At 33.9% G+C, this 17,104-nt stretch overlaps 1 protein-coding gene across 4 annotated transcripts in view; it reads right to left on the reverse strand.

Annotated features, from left to right (window-relative positions):
• Positions 1-3,636: 3,636 nt before the first annotated feature.
• The window catches only part of LOC136832048 (protein HGV2-like), a 28,835-nt gene continuing 15,367 nt past the window's right edge, over positions 3,637-17,104 (reverse strand). For 2 of the 4 annotated variants that reach the window (XM_067092573.1, XM_067092571.1), the window contains 8 exons: positions 14,381-14,542; positions 13,673-13,760; positions 13,409-13,538; positions 8,713-8,914; positions 7,341-7,480; positions 4,499-4,627; positions 4,194-4,325; positions 3,637-3,826 (listed from right to left, as the gene is read on the reverse strand). In XM_067092573.1, the coding sequence (XP_066948674.1) occupies positions 3,746-3,826; positions 4,194-4,325; positions 4,499-4,627; positions 7,341-7,480; positions 8,713-8,914; positions 13,409-13,538; positions 13,673-13,760; positions 14,381-14,542 (1,064 nt within the window). In that variant the 3' untranslated portion in view covers positions 3,637-3,745. Of the gene's footprint in view, positions 3,827-4,193; positions 4,329-4,498; positions 4,628-7,340; positions 7,481-8,712; positions 8,915-13,408; positions 13,539-13,672; positions 13,761-14,380; positions 14,543-17,104 lie in introns of all 4 variants that reach the window. The other 2 variants (XM_067092570.1, XM_067092572.1) reach the window with 1 other exon arrangement.

Here is a 17,104-nt window from a genome sequence, read left to right on the forward strand (position 1 = left end):
CAAGGCACAAAATACTGAAAGGCCAATTACAGGGATGCATCCTAACCTGACCTACCTTAGGGGGTGCCCTTGGACAACCTTCATTACCTAAACTGACCTAGAACGCTGACAATTCAAAGTACAGGTTACCTAACCTAGGCCAAGGATAGCTTAAACACCTTGGGCCTTCCACCTAATCTGGCCTGGACTTCATGGGTTTATAATATGTAAATCAACATTTCCCATACTAATTAATGCCAGATTTGTCCAACAATATTGTAAAATAAAAGAAATTTCCATTTACGCACTTAAATTCACTGACTTGTTAAATAATAATTCACTCCAAAACACCAAACATACCCAAATAGACATGCTTTCCCAGCGTGATCTAAGTTACTTGAAAAGAAAATTCCGAATTTTCATATTTAAATGCACTTACCTTCTAAGTAGACTCTTCATATTCTAAGAATGCACACATCTAAACAATCTGCACTCAATCACAAGGTAGGAATTAATAAACGGCTTATTATATATTTCTGAAAGTTCACGAACACTAATTAGAGCCAAATAAAAGCTCATCCCTCGAACTAGAATAGGAAGAACTATATAGGAGGTCCGCGGCGGCGACGACGTCTGACCAGGTCTAATTTCTCAATTGATGAATGAATAAATCACGAACTTTAGGCACTTTGGGCACTTCCAGGCATTCAGGGCTGGTAAATCGATGGAAAGCAACAACAACAAAAAATAGAAATTCGTTACGAGAACCTCAGGGTGTCTTCCTGGGACTACGTTCTACAGCGTATAAAAAGGGAATGTCTCATGACCATAGGCTGCAAGTCGACCTAAAAACACGAATATCTTGTTATTGATTACTGAAATAATTGGTAGATATGTTAATTATTTCACTTCTGTCGTAATATTTGCAATATTATTTGACCCTCCCCCACCGGCAAAAAAAAAAAAAAAAAAAATCTGCCTTGATATCTTCGTTCACCTATTTTGTTTATTCCCGTTAACACTGAGCTTAGTGTAGAAAAGGATTTCTCAGTAAACTTTGGACACCTAAAAAATGCAAAGCAACATAAATATAAACTATCGTTGTTTACCTTCGATAAACAACAAAATTCTAGATTAGACAGCAATTCATTTTCTTGAGAGACCATCAGTGTACATTCAAGTAATGTTTAAAATCTTTTTGTTTCACGCCTACATACCTTTAAATCACTTAAGCAGTGATAAATAACTGCCAAAGCCTCACTTTTCCTTTATACGACTTGAAGTGGATTTGTGTGGTTGATTTATTTATTTAATATAAAGAGACTTAACATATGAATCCTGTAATAATTGGCGCTGTCACATGCATTGTTAGCAATGGTCTTATTCCTGTATATCGCAATCTTAAATATATCACTTGTAATTTATAAGTGAAGCAAGTTTCCTAAAAAGGAAAATTGCACGCAGTATCAATTTGCAACAGTTACCGCTCGTTGTGTAAGCAACCGCCAAAGAATTGTGCAGCTATAATAGTCCAGTGTCCTTTTATTCCCACTGCGTTACGCACATTTTCATGCGTCGGTGTTTGGCTAGTCTTTTAAGTCCTTGCATATTTTCTACATTCATTGTTGTGTGCATTATTGTCACTTTTTTTTCAAGTGTTTTTCTTACATTCAGCAAATAAACACGTTACTATTTGAATTCATTTGTCTTTCTGTGCAAAATCGTGGGTCTAATCATTAACACGTTAAATTTAGTTGCATTTCATCAAATCAAGCTTTCAGTCTGGGTTGTTCAGCCATGGACATTACTCTCCCGAACTGTTTATCGTTCTTAGGGGTAGTTAGGCTAACTGGTTCAGGAATCGATCTCCACTTCAATAAAGCTTTTGCTCTCCCCCACCACCCCAAAACACACCCTGCCTAAAATTCTTAGTACTTACTTCACAATCTTCAACAAAGCTTTTGCTCTCCCCCACCACCCCAAAACACACCCTGCCTAAAATTCTTAGTACTTACTTCATAATCTAAGTACCTACAGTAGGTAACAAGTTGCAATAAAAATTTCATCTATTCCTTTAAAGGTGTGTTTACTCCATTATTACTTTCTTAATCCACTGTTCGTTCATCTAACATCTTTTTGAAACCGAAAATAACTTTTACTCATTTCATTGACCAGCCTGAGCATAGAATATATAATTTTGGCCGCAGGCCAAGCACTGGGACCTATATCATTCAGCTCAGAAAGGAAAATTTAGAGTAAAAGGTTACAAAGGTGCAGGACCCACTTAGGACATCCTGCAAAGGTGTAACAGGAGGAAAAACATGCAGTTGCACTAGGAAACAATTGTTAGAAGAGGGTGGATGGTAAGACGGAAGAAAGAATATGAATGGAAGTAGTACAGCAAAAGGAAAAAAAAGGGGATTGCAGATAGGAGCTGACATGACACTGCCAAATGTCTTTAGTAATGCCTACAGTTCACCACGCATGAGGTGCACTGATGGCACTAACCCTCTACGGAGATCATCCCCTGAGCATCTTCATTCGATAAGCTTCGTGTTTGGTCACTTACACCTCTTTCACAGCATCCATTTTCCTGAGGGAACTTAGTTACTTTGCTCTCTGTCCAGTTATGTTAAGTTTTTTTTATGGTCACACTGATTGTCAAACATTGCTCTGCTATTTCACTTTTCCATACTGCAGACATTTCAAATGCCTCCTCCACTGATTCTGCTGTTAAGACTGAGTGGTTGATTTTAATGTCCTCTGGCATCGTGACAACTAAGGTCATTGATACCATTATCAACTGTTGCGAATGACAATTTATATGATGACTATGGACATTATTCAGATACTGTATATAAAAAAATCTATTGCTTTTAAAACATGTTAAATACGTAGTAGTTTTCTGGGGACTTTGTAAATTACCTCATTAAACTTAAGAGGACTGACAATCCCCAATAGATTTAAACAGTGTATCTGAATGTGATCTCCCATAGTGTGATGCTGTCACCAGCCCAAGCCACTCCTGTACCAGTCCATTTATACCAATGTACTCTATTGCTTGCTTGGCACTCTGGCAAATGTCCTCACAGGTTCCATAATAATGCACCTTTCTTCTTACATGGTACTTCTGCATTTGCTTGTTTGCATGGTTGATTTTCCTGGCATGAAGGGAATATAATTTTTTTTAACATTCTCAAGCTTCTTCCAACATTATAAATTACAAAACATAGTACAACATTCTTTTAATGACAAAATTTCTCTTTTTATTTTGTTGTTATCACTTTCCCTTTTCTTCTCGTTGCATCTGCTAGCATTTTATCACATTCTTGTGTGGTCTTGAATAACTGATTCCTGTCATTGAACACACACTAATATATAAATGTATACTGGTATAGGTTGGTGTATCTTGATAGGCGATTATCCTTTCACAAAAACAATCATGCTATTCCACATGAAGACAAAAGCACAAAAAATTACCATTTAACACAGCAGTACCATATTCGTAATAAAAGTAATAATGAACAACAAAAATTTAATTTACTTATTGAGCCGTATGAAAAATTTCCAATGACATTTGATCCCAACGTCAACTTTTTCTCTCAAAAAATGCTCCTGCACTTCATTCTAATCATGTAAGGTTAATTAAAACGAACATTTGTTAATACCAAATATAATAAATATGAAAATCCTTAAAACATAAATGTATACTCTGTATTCAAAATCAAAAATTATACAAGAAAAGTCAGTCAACCTAAATTACACATTAAGATAATGATTTCAGTTCTACTTTCTTCACTGTTTCTGATGACTTATCTTTCAGTTCTGCTGCTACATCATCTGAGGCCTGAAAAGAGGTATACAATACTTTTAATTTTCCTTACTCTATATCATGAATTTACAATTACTGATATATTGGTAAACACCGATGTACTCATTTCTCCAAATTTTCCACTGGAATGGATATCAAAATTATAATAAATTCTTTTAATTTTCCTTACTCTATATCCATGAATTTACAATTACTGATATATTGGTAAACATCGATGTACTCATTTCTCCAAACTTTCCACTGGAATGGATATCAAAATTATAATAAATTCTAAGGGCAAGTGTTGTTCCATTATATATAATTAACTCATCCACATGAACATGTATAAGTATAACTTATGTTCATGAAATTTACAAAGATATTAATTAAAAATCTTCCCTACCTCTTTTCTTTCTGTAACTGCATTAGAAGTCTGTCCATTGGTCATTTTAGATCCATTTACAACTGAAGCAGAGTCCCCATTTTCACATTTTACTTTTTTTGAGTCTTCACTCTCGCCTTCTTCCAGTTTTCTCTGCTTCCAACAAAAGGAAAGCTTACTTTAGCATATGAAGAACTTGACAGTATCTTATTAACAGCATACCATTAAAAAATTAACAAAATAAACAGGATGACAAAGTCTGTTGCTAACGCTGAAATTTTCAAACGTTACAAATGGTCTGCAAAGAAAATACAACAAACACTTACCTTCTTTCTTACAACCATAATAGGCTTTGCTTCTTTATTTGAGGAGGTACTTGGCCCTGAGAATGGGTTCTGAGAACTGCTGCTTCCTTGAGACGATTCTCCCTTTACCATTTTCCCCAGCTCCATTGCCTAATTAAAAGAAAAAGAAAAAAAAAAAAATTGTACAGGAAAATACTTTTGATTTCTTCACATTTCATATCAAATACTCAAGTACACAAGAAACTGAAATTGTTTACATTATCTAGCAATTACATCCATTTCTACATAAATTCGTAAAACTTACTAATGAAACTAAACCCATTCTGGTACAAATAAGCATTCAGGAAAACTTTTGGCCACAGATCACATTGCTGTGTTACTAAAAATACACTATTTACAATAATTCACCTGAAAATTTGGGTGGTAACCAATATGTTTAACTACAGTTCAGTCCATGTCAACATTCACATTTCTACAAGACTGTTTTGCCATTATTTTACATCATTTGGCACTATTAACTGTTAGGCCTGCATTACAATACATTCTAGATTTTTGTATAACTTGTAACAGCTTTAGGTATGGGTAAAGAACATCAGTTTTCGATGGTCACAAACACTTCCTATTCCTTTATTTTCAAGGTCTACTTATCTGATGAATTTAGACCCAACATAAATTGCAACTCAGAATTTTGAAGGTCAATTCCTATAGCCTACTAGCATATATAGCAGTTACCGGACAACATAACTTTCTGACAATTACAACCAGTATACAGTACAGTATTATACACTAAACCCAATACACATAAATTATTTTCTCTACAAGTAATGAGATCAAGAGATATATGCTTAAGATACTGTATAGGAAAGCAAAACAAAACCAGAACTATAATGAAAAAAAAAAAAAAATTCTAAAGACCATACTTAACCTTTAAACGCCGAGCCTCTATTTACAAAAGTGTCTGTCGTATGCCGGTGGTGTTCGGGAGTTAGCGCCGAAGCGGAAAAACGTTTTTTTAAAAATCACAGCACGCTTAGTTTTTAAGATTAAGAGTTCATTTTTGGCTCATTGCCTGAAGTTTAGTATGCAACCATCAGAAATTAAAAAAAATATCATCATCATATATAAATATTGAAATATATGACAGCGCGAAAAAAATTTCATATATAATAGCATAACAAATTGCGCTGTGAGCAAAATGGTTAAAGCTAATGAGTTATTTTTTTTTTTCTTTGTATTGTACACTAAATTGCAATGATTTTGGTATATAACGAATTGTAAAATGATCAAAGCAACACAGAGAAAATATTATCACAAAATGATGCATGAATTCGTAACACGCAGACGTAAAAAAAAGTTTTTTTCAAAAATTCACCATAAATCGAAATATTGTGCTAGAGACTTCCCGTTTGTTGAAAATTGAAGGTAATTGATTGAATATTACTAGACTGTAAGTGTTTTAGCTTACAACTGCAGTTTTCGACCATTTCGGTCGAGTTAAAGTTGACCGAAGGTAGAATTTTTTCTATTTATCGTGATTTATATGGAAATATTTCAAAACTAATAAAAGCTACAACCATGAGTTATTTTTTGTTGTATTCTACATGAAATTGCACACATTTTCATATATAAAACTTTATGTAACGGCTAATATAAAACGGTGCTAACATTACGACAACGTGAAGAAAGAATTTACGAGATGTTCGGCAGAGTTACCGCGCGGACGTAAGGAAAAAGGTTTTTTTCAAAAATTACCATAAATTGAAATATTGTGCTAGAGACTTCCAATTTATTGCAAAATGAAGGTAAATGATTGAATATTACTAGAATGTAAGAGTTTTAGCTTGCAATTGCGTTTTTCGACCATTTCGGTCGAGTTAAAGTTGACCGAAGGTTGAAATTTTGGCACTTATCGTGATTTATATGAAAATATTTCAAAACTGATGAAAGCTACAACCATGAGTTATTTTTTGTTGTATTCTACATGAAATTGCGCACATTTTCATATATAAAACTTTATGTAACGACTAATGTAAAACGGTGCAAACATTACGACAGTGACGAAAGAATTTCTGAGATGTTCAGCCAAGTCACCGTGCGCAGACGTAAGGAAAAAGTTTTCTTTTTTTTAATTCACCATAAATTGAAATACTGTGCTAGAGACTTCCAGTTTGTTGCAAAATGAAGGTACATGATTGAATATTACTAGAATGTAAGAGTTTTAGCTTATAATTGCGTTTTTCTACCATTTCGGTCGAGTTAAAGTTGACTGAAGGTTGAAATTTTGGCACTTACCGTGATTTATATGAAAATATTTCAAAACTGATAAAAGCTACAACCACGAGTTATTTTCTGTTGTATTCTACATGAAATTGCACACATTTTCATATATAAAACTTTAGGTAACGACCAATATAAAACGGTGCAAACATTACAACAACGTGATGAAAGAATTTCTGGCGCGGACGTAAGGAAAAAGTTTTTTTTCAAAAATTCACCATAAATCGAAATATTGTGCTAGAGACTTCCAATTTTTTGCAAAATGAAGGTAAATGATTGCATATTACTAGAATGTAAGAGTTTTAGCTTACAATTGCGTTTTTCGACCATTTCGGTCGAGTCAAAGTTGACCGAAGGTTGAAATTTTTTGTAGTCGACGTACAGTACGTCCACTCTGCACCCAACAGACAATTTTAGTCGATGTACGATATGTCCAGTCGGCGTTTAAGGGCTAATATATAATTAAAACAATTATTAACTGAATATTCCCATATTGTTGAAGGAGATTTTACAAGTATATAACAGGAATATTAAATACGATTTATGATAACTGCATAAACATTCAAATAAAATGTTTTTTACTCACTGCAGCTGCTTTAACTCTCTCTTCGGAATCTTTCTTCATCTGTTCCATATCTACTATTTTCTCTTTTATTTCTGGAAGTAACTGATTTAGCTCATCTATCTCTCCTTGCTCTGTGTAGAACGGATCAACTCTCGTGGCAGCTGTAAATATAATGAAAATGTTTACTTGATGTTGCCATCACCCTTAAAAAATTTTTAAGCCCTGTAAATACAACCCTTATTCAAATGTTAACAAATCATCACAAGCAACCTAAAAAAATATGACGAGTACACAACTGCAACCTATTATTATTTTATTTAATGTTATACTGTCCCGCTTGGAACAGCAACGTTTACAGATACTGATTCATTATTATTATAAAGTAGTTTAACATGCAATTTCACTCACACTTCTATCCTTCAGTTTTTATGACTACAGGATTTCTTCTAAAATGAGATAAAAGTGAAGTATGGTTAAATTAAAAATTCTGAACTGCGATGTGGGAAAGGAGATAGAAAAAAAGTAAAAAGCAATGAAATGAAAGTAACCCTGGTGACAATTGGATGCTTCCAAGAACCTTCAGTATTATCTACCATACAAGCAATAACCTACTATGGGGTATCAGTCACTATACCATAGTCCTCCTTTTATATATTCACCTAACATGCACAAGATGATGCAACTCCAGTAAAGATGCCAATTTAATGCAATGGGGATACTGCATCACAGGTAAAAATGCAAAAAGTAAACCATTAAGGAACCAGTACAATTTCATATTTTTTATCAAATAACATCCAGGCTAGGTAAGATCATAATGACCAAAATTGCTAAATAAGCAATAAACAATTACCATAGAATTGCCATTATGACAGACATGACAAACTATTCTCAGAAAATTAAATTGCAAATGAACAAAGATCCTTAGCATAAAAATGTATTGAAATATCTCAAACTGGTTATGTGCAGTCCTTGTCCAACAGCTCCTGAAAATGATTTCGATTCCTTCCCAAGAAGAGATAAACCTGCACATAACCTAGGGTGAGTGCAGGTGTGTTATGATCCAAAAAATTTGTGACCTGGTCACTTGACCCCAGTAACACATCATGTTATGGTACAACACTGTCAGTGCATCATATGCGTTGGTACTAAAGGTCTGTAACCCAACTTTTGGTAAATACCACAATATTCCCATGAGAACTTTAATATAAAAAGACTCAAAGGAAATGCATTTATTATTTATATTGAAGATTAACTCTACCAGGACCAAACATGTTATAATACGTCATCAATCAAAAATTATATTACCTGATTTCAATTTTCTTCACTTTTATGTAACACAACCTTGGTATCGTATTGCTAATTCCTCAACTAATAACTGCAAGAGAACACTTACCATCTTTGACTTTTTGCTCTTCAGTCCAGTCAGCCTTTTCCTTTTGGATTTTCTCAAGGTTACCTATTCTGCATTCCAAAACACTAACAGCAGCTTTGAAGCTCTCTATTGCAAGATCAAATTCATCCACAAAGGAAAATGCAATGCCAAGCTGATACTGAGTCTCCGCTATAAATCTGTCATCACTATTTAGAACATTAGTCTGAAAGATAAAAACAGTCAATACCTTACATCTGAATTTTCCCAAGCTAAGCACGAGAATAAAAATCAAAACATTATGAAAAAATTATAATATTAACCAACAAGAAATAGGAAATGTTACATGAAAGTATTATGATGTATACAAAGGGCTTTCTTATAATTCTTTACAATCACTTATGGATAGTTGCTTAAGACAGATATTTATACATAAAACATTACTTTCATATAACTTCAAATATCAAATGGCAGCCTACAATTACTTTAACATTCCTTCATTGCTGGAGTCATCATAAACAACCTTTTCATAACAAGAACATATGTAATCCTTCAATTACCCGGATTAATAGAACCAAGGGTTTGTTGGATAATCGTGAAATCTAGATAGGGATAGTAAAAAAATCTAGGGGTGTTAACCCTTAAACGCCGAGCCTCTATTTACAAAAGCGTCTGCCATATGCCGGCGGCGTTCTGGAGTTAGTGCCGAAACGGAAAAAAAGTTTTTTAAAAAAATCACAGCACCCTTAGTTTTTAAGATTGAGTTCATTTTTGGCTCCTTTTTTTCTCATTGCCTGAAGTTTAGTATGCAACCATCAGAAATGAAAAAAAATATCATTATCATATATAAACATTGAAATATATGACAGCATGAAAAAAAATTTCATATATAATTGTATACAAATCGCGCTGTGAGCAAAACTGTTAGAGCTAACGAGTTATTTTTTTCTTTGTATTGTACACTAAATTGCGATGATTTTGGTATATAACAAATTGTAAAACGATCAAAGCAACACAGAGAAAATATTATCACAAAATGATGCATGAATTCGTAACGTGAAGGCGTAAAAGTTTTTTTAAAAAATTCACCATAAATCGAAATATTGTGCTAGAGACTTCCAATTTGTTGCAAAATGAAGGTAAATGATTGAATATTACTAGAATGTAGGGGTTTTAGCTTACAATTGCATTTTTCAACCATTTCGGTCGAGTCAAAATTGACCAAAGGTTGAAATTTTGGCACATCGTGATTTATATGAAAATATTTCAAACTGATAAAAGCTACAACCATGAGTTATTTTTTGTTGTATTCTACATGAAATTGCACACATTTTCATATATAAAACTTTATGTAATGACTAATATAAAACTGTGCAAACATTACAACAAAGTGATGAAAGAATTTCTGAGATGTTTGGCCGAGTTACTGTGTGCGGACGTAAGGAGAGAGTTTTTTTCAAAAACTCAACATAAATCGAAATATTGTGCTAGGCTTCCAATTGTTGCAAAATGAAGGTAAATGACTGAATATTCCTACAATGGAAGAATTTTAGCTTACAATTGCGTTTTTCGACCATTTCGGTCGAGTCAAAGTTGACTGAAGGTTGAAATTTTGGCACTTATCATGATTTATATGAAAATATTTCAAAACTGATAAAAGCTACAACCATGGGTTGTTTTTTGTTGTATTTTACATGAAATTGCACACATTTTCATATATAAAACTTTATGTAACGGCTAATATAAAACGGTGCAAAAATTACAACAAAATGACGAAAGAATTTCTGGAATTTTCGGTAGAGTTACCGCGCGGATGTAAGGAAAAAGTTTTTTTCAAAAATTCACCATAAATCGAAATATTGTGCTAGAGACTTCCAATTTGTTGCAAAATGAAGGTAAATGATTGAATATTACTAGAATGTAAGAGTTTTAGCTTACAATTGCATTTTTTTACCATTTCGGTCGAGTCAAAGTTGATCGAAGGTTGAAATTTTTTGTAGTCGACGTACGGTACGTCCACTTGGCACCCGACAGACAATTTTAGTCGACGTATGATACGTCCAGTCGGCATTTAAGGGTTAAAGGGCAAGTCCGTACCCTTCCTCATATAATCTTGTCAATACAAAATATCTGTAAACACTCAATATGCTTATAAAAAACAACCATCACACTTTAAGCTGAAAACTTTATGTGCAAAAGGCAATTATCTAACCTTTTCCCCATATCTGTAACAAAATACTGCATAAATACACTAAAAAAAAAAAAATGTAACCCTTCTTTTTCTCTCGCAATAGAACTTCTCAGTTCCAGATGTCCTTTATTCCTCACAACATTGGACTGTAGAACAGTCCCCGGGGATGTCGCACATTTAGAACGTAAGAAGTTCAAGTCAAGATGCAATGCATTACTACCCTAATGCTTTTCTCCTTGCTTTTTAATACATTTTTATCTATTATTAATTTATTTATTTTTAATAAGTGGGTTTGTTCCATATGAATAGGGTTCATCTTCTGAATAATAATATAAACAGCCTACAATGGTTTTATGACCATTAATGCATTCTCATACAGCAACTTTAGTATCAGTTGTTACATATTGTACTACCATACACAATACAAAATAAGTATGTGTGAACTATTGACATAGACTGGGTGTTACAATCACAGTATCCATTTGCATAAGTCAAATGTGCTATTACAGCTGTATTTAAGATAAAGGTAATGGCAATGAAATTCACATTTTACTTGGTGAATTAATTTAGACTGTATTATCAAGTTATATCATCATCGTAACATGTATAAAAAGATCATCTGCCTTTTACGACTAATATTTATGTTCTCAGAGTCAGCTGATTGAGCCTATTAGCAAAAGAATTAGGAGAATAATTTTTTAGTTCCTGTAAGAAACTAATATATTTTGGAAATACTTTTATCTTGTACATTAATATAAAACAGATATACAAAGGTAAACTAACGACTAACGTACTTTATGTTAAAGTAAAATCCCTCAAAATCGCAAAACTGCTGCTTCCCAGTTTGTTTGCTTACATCATACTCGATGTTGTTTATGCCAGTTCTTTGGTAAGTGCTTGTTAATTATATGAGATGATTATGAATTGTTACAAACTAATATCTACCAAATATGAATTTCATTCCGTAAGTAAAGACTATCATGGAAACTGAGAGTAAAACACCATATTCACATTTTTACTACATATGGCATTTCTCAATGACGACTGTCCAAAGCAAATTCATTTTAAGAACACTACTAAAAAGGAGTTGATCATTTTCTGTTTTATCAGAATTAATAATTTTTCATTTCACCTCATATCATGGAAGCTTTACCTGTATGCCTGTGTGAGTGTGTGCATGTGTTTACATCTACATGCAGTAGTATTTCATCATGCTGACGTTGCAGTTTCTACAGCATGTGTTCGCTTCTTAGCGTGGTATCACGTTTGAAATTTTTCTTTTTTTGCTTTGCTTGATTTGCTGTATATATAGTATTTCATTACAAGTTTAGTTGATTCTAAGTACTCTCTCTACACAAGATTGCATTTACCTCTTGGGTCATAAAAAATAAAAATGAGAAAATACAGTAAAAATATAAATGACAATAGCATAAAATATAAATAATCATAAGCATAACATGAAACAAGCTCTAGCAAGTCAGACATCTACCTAGCCCTTTTCACCCATCCAACCTGCATCCCCACCCCCTCCCAACCAAAGAAACTGCTCCCAAGCTCCACCCACCTTCTAAAAATCCCCTTCTCTGAGTGAGTTCCTCTACAAAGCCTTAATGGCCCTTCTCTCCCATGGCACCCAGCCATCTGACTCACATCCTACCTTGGAAACTTCTCCAGGCCCCCCAACCCCCAAAACCGCAGCATTGCCCACCATCAGAAAGAAGCTTTTTCAAATGCTTTGAAATTTATACATATATATCTTTGGGGTCTTGGTCCCTGGCCTGGGTCAGATAATGTTGAGTTCCAGATAATGGCAATCCGGACAGTTGAAGGATTACTGTAATAAATTTTTGTTAAGAACTAATTGTTCATTACTCTCTCAATACAGTCATACGAAAACAATGAATACTGGGGTGTCACATATCAAACTTAAAACTTACTTTAAAAATTGGCTTCTAATCCTTACACCAACTCACACATACAATATATCACAATTTTCTTTAGATAATTTTACTGTCATTCAAGGAGACCATAAATAATTTCTAGAAAAACACAAGTCCAGAGAGATTTGTTCTTAAATGAAATAAATATTGGAACAATTTTAAGTTGAAGTGGGCCAGCCTGGTAAGATAAAACAAAAGTGAAAGGCAAAAATGACTTGAACACAGGGATGCTGCAATAACCCCCCGACCCCCTAAAAAGTGGTTTTTCACATAAAGCAAATCAATACCTTCAATGTCAGGCCAAGGCTATTAACCTGTAAGAGGGACCATTTAAAATTTAAATAAAACAGATAACCATCAATCCAAAGTCGTGTACAGCTTTCCCTTTGCTTAACAATGTAAGCAACAGATATACCAACCATCAGCTGAACAGGGATTTCTTTTGCAGTGACATTCATTTTCCACTCTTAGGCCCCTAAATCAGAAAAAACTGACTCTTAAAATGGTAAATATGGCTAAATGTACCATGAAAAATAAGGCTACAATATAATCAGTGATATAGAATGACTGTTTTCACTGAACCACTTACTTGAATCTCCAAGCAGCGTTTGAAATCTTCAATTCCCTGGGTATAATTCTCACTTTCTAGGCCAACTTCTCCCAGTTTGAGATACACTTCAGCAACTTTTTCTTTCATTTTTGGATTGGTATCTGTCTGTCTGCAAGATTAAACAATATCACTATAGCACATGATGTGTCAGCAAAATCTAATATATAAATTCAACTATAATTCTCTCAAAGGTATGGGTAATAAAATAAAGAGTATAGGTAATAACATAAAGCTATCTCTTACTTCTCAAAGATAATCTTAGCTAATTCCAGCATTTCCCAAGATAACTGCAAGTTTGAAACTTCTTCATCATCCTCCTCAGTTTTGTCACCTGTAAGAAAAACACAAATTCATTTTATAATAAAATTTACTTCTAATATCGAAATGTCATTAATTTATATCAAACTCAAAATCACTTAAAAAAAAACTAACTTTCCACAATATAAAGCTGGTTCTGGTGTCATTTTGAAGCTATACACTTGATGTTCACTGATATACATTTAGAAACAAAATATAATAAAAATGAGAAGTTAAAAAGTGAAATTAGCCAAAACATCTTACAAATGTCTTCAGAATCTTAATAACGGAGAATATGATTACATCATCCTGCTCTCAAGAGGTTAAACCAACCAGAGGGCATATTTAAAGTGAAGTAAACATTTTCATCAGTCTTAGTGTTGTCCTAACGAATGTTTTCTTTGCCATTACCTCAAAACTTATTACTATAGTATTATAGCTATCTCCTTTAAATACAACTATGTGTATCCACATACTTTTCACCATGTAAAAACTGCTTATTGGATAACAAATTTATGTTTGGGCTACATTGTTCAGGGCCAAGCAAACCTCTTTCACCATTAACCTCAATGTAATTCAGCAGAACGAGGTACCAGGGTGGTTCTTAGGATAAAACCTCTGGCCTAGAAATGAAAGCAAAAGCTCTTGACCTACCTTCACCTTCATTGTCACCTTCTTGTGCTTCGCCTTCTTGTGCTTCACCTTCTTGTTCTTCACCATCCTGAGATTCACCCTCCCCTTCCCCTTCACCTTCACCCTCTTGAGAATCTCCATCAGCTTCTGAGTCTTCATCTTCATTCTCAACACTTCCTTCCTCTGTCAAAAGCAACAGATCATCATATATATATATATTCCAGATAACCTGCATTTGCTAACCATCTTTTTCAATTCTAACCCTAGTCTGAAGATATAACTGACCATGAACATCTTGAAATGCTTTGAACCTGATATTTGAAATCCTCTATGTTAACATTTCAAAGTTGCGTATTAATGCAAGCTCAACCTTACTGACATTATCTCTACCATTCATATGAACTTTCCCTATCAATTTCAAGTTCCCAGAGATGAAAGAAACCACTAAAAAAAAAAAAAAAAATTCTGTACCCAAACTGAAGTCACAAAATAGAACCCATTCTGTTTTGTAATCATTATTCTATATATAGCTAAAACCTAAAATAAATTCTGTAACCAAACTGAAGTCATAAAATAGGAACCATTCTGTTTTGTAATCATTATTCAATATTGCTAAAGCTTAAAATACTAGTTGAAAAACAGAATCAAGTATGTCACCCCTGGCAGTAACAATGCTTATGTACTTGTCAACAGTCAATAAACCACTACTAATTACGGATGAAATGAACAAAACTATCAATACAGAAGTTAGTAAAGAATATAGCTCCCATCATGAAATTCAACACTGTAGCGTAGACAACCTGCTTTATAAAAAAAATAGTCTATTTTGCCCATGAATTATTTTACTTCCTTATAAAAAGAAACTTGATAACTTCATGTCTACTGATGATAACCTGCAATCTGGGAAACCCATCATTATTACAAGAACTTCAGGCCTACCTTCACATTTTGGGTTATACAAGATACTAGTAGAAAAGGCAAAAGTCCTAGCTCTAATTTCATTGACATTAGAATAAGACAAAAAGCCATACAACATTTATAGAACTACAAGACCTCAGTTAAAAGACATGCTGGTTGAAGTGGAGCAATACATAAATATCACAACAGAACCACTCATTTTCCTTGCATGAAATATTGTAATAAGGTACTGTAGTTAACAGAAAACAGAGCATGAGCCAATCAGTCCGAGTCTCTTTACAACCAACTTGTTTACTAACTGTAAGATGAGAGCAGTTAGGAGGACGACACTCCATTTATGTACAAGGTTTGTACAAAAAATCAGGTTTTTATTTCATAATACACTTTTCTTACATATTCGTCAATCATACTTTGCTTTACAGACATGAACAAGGACATCCTAGCCACCACAATCTGTTTCCTTCAAGATTAAAAGGCCTACAATGTGCATACCCAGCCCTGCAAATGAATCCTACTTTAGTCTCACTGCTGTGAGCAAAAAATCAGAGAAAGGAGTAGGGAGGAGGGCACTCGCTCCATGATTTATGGCTTTAAGAAATGCTTTGTGTAATAAAAACCATCATAATCCCATCAACCCTACATAGTTTGAATAGTCATTTAGGAAGGAGGACAAAGGAACCATAATCTCCCAAGGAAGTCACTGAACAGCAGAGCTAGTGGAAGATTGAAGATGGAAAAGTTCAGTCAACCTTCACTGACTTGACATATGAAGGATCTGGGCATGAAAAACTGATGTATCTGGATTAAGTAGTCCACAGGAGTATGCCTGAAGGATCTGGGCATGAAAAACTTTGATGTATCTGGATTAAGTAGTCCACAGGAGTATGCCACTAAGTGTTTACCAGTAACTTGGAGGCATCAAGAAAGATGCAACAAACAGCCATGCCTCATAAGTGCCAGGGAGATGAAAATGCATGAATTTTGATATTGAGGAAGATGATTAGCCAACTAATCACAGAGGGTAGGGCAAGTGAGATGGCAACAATTCTGGCCCCAGCAACTGCTGTTTAAGTATACTTATGAGCTTACTTACAATGTTACAACATTTTTTACTGTATTAGCAGACCCTGCAACTACTAAAACAACTCACCTGAGATTTCCTAAAGTGAAGACTAAAAATTGGATAAAGAAAAGTATTTTGGACAGCAAGACATGCAGACCAAGAAGATCATCAAAACGATAAGGCAATTCACGAGGGAATAAAAGGAAAGCTGCAAGGAACCCTCAGCATCACCGTTAATACTGCTTGAAGAACCCAGCAAACAGTACCCATCTATGGAGAATCATGTGAGATTGATTGATTGTTCAAGAAAACAGACTTCAGTGTTTGGGCAAGGGGAGAGAATGCTGTGCAGCCAGTCTGAATATGAAAAACACACAAAACCTCACAAAAACCTCCAGAGAACTGATAAAGATACCCTCTATAATCTAATAACAATTAGAAACTATAATAATAATAATAATAATATAAACTCCAAAAACTTTGGAGCTTTAGATTTTAAATCCCAAATCCTCCTACCTCACTTGACAGGCTATCTCAACCCAATTAATCATTCCTATGGTCTAAATCAATCCATCAATTTAACTACCCCCACATAAAAAAATAAATAAAAATAAGAGCTCTCAAAATTCTTCAATTTTTTGGAGTTCCATAAACTAGTTCAGCATTTTGACAAAATCCTGTCATTTCAATACTGTCTTTGCATGAAGTTACATAGAAGAAAATCAGGTATACAAAAATATAAGTCCTGAATAACTCAATGTCCA

This window comes from Macrobrachium rosenbergii, chromosome 49 (assembly GCF_040412425.1).
Source record: "Macrobrachium rosenbergii isolate ZJJX-2024 chromosome 49, ASM4041242v1, whole genome shotgun sequence".
NCBI lineage: Eukaryota > Metazoa > Arthropoda > Malacostraca > Decapoda > Palaemonidae > Macrobrachium > Macrobrachium rosenbergii.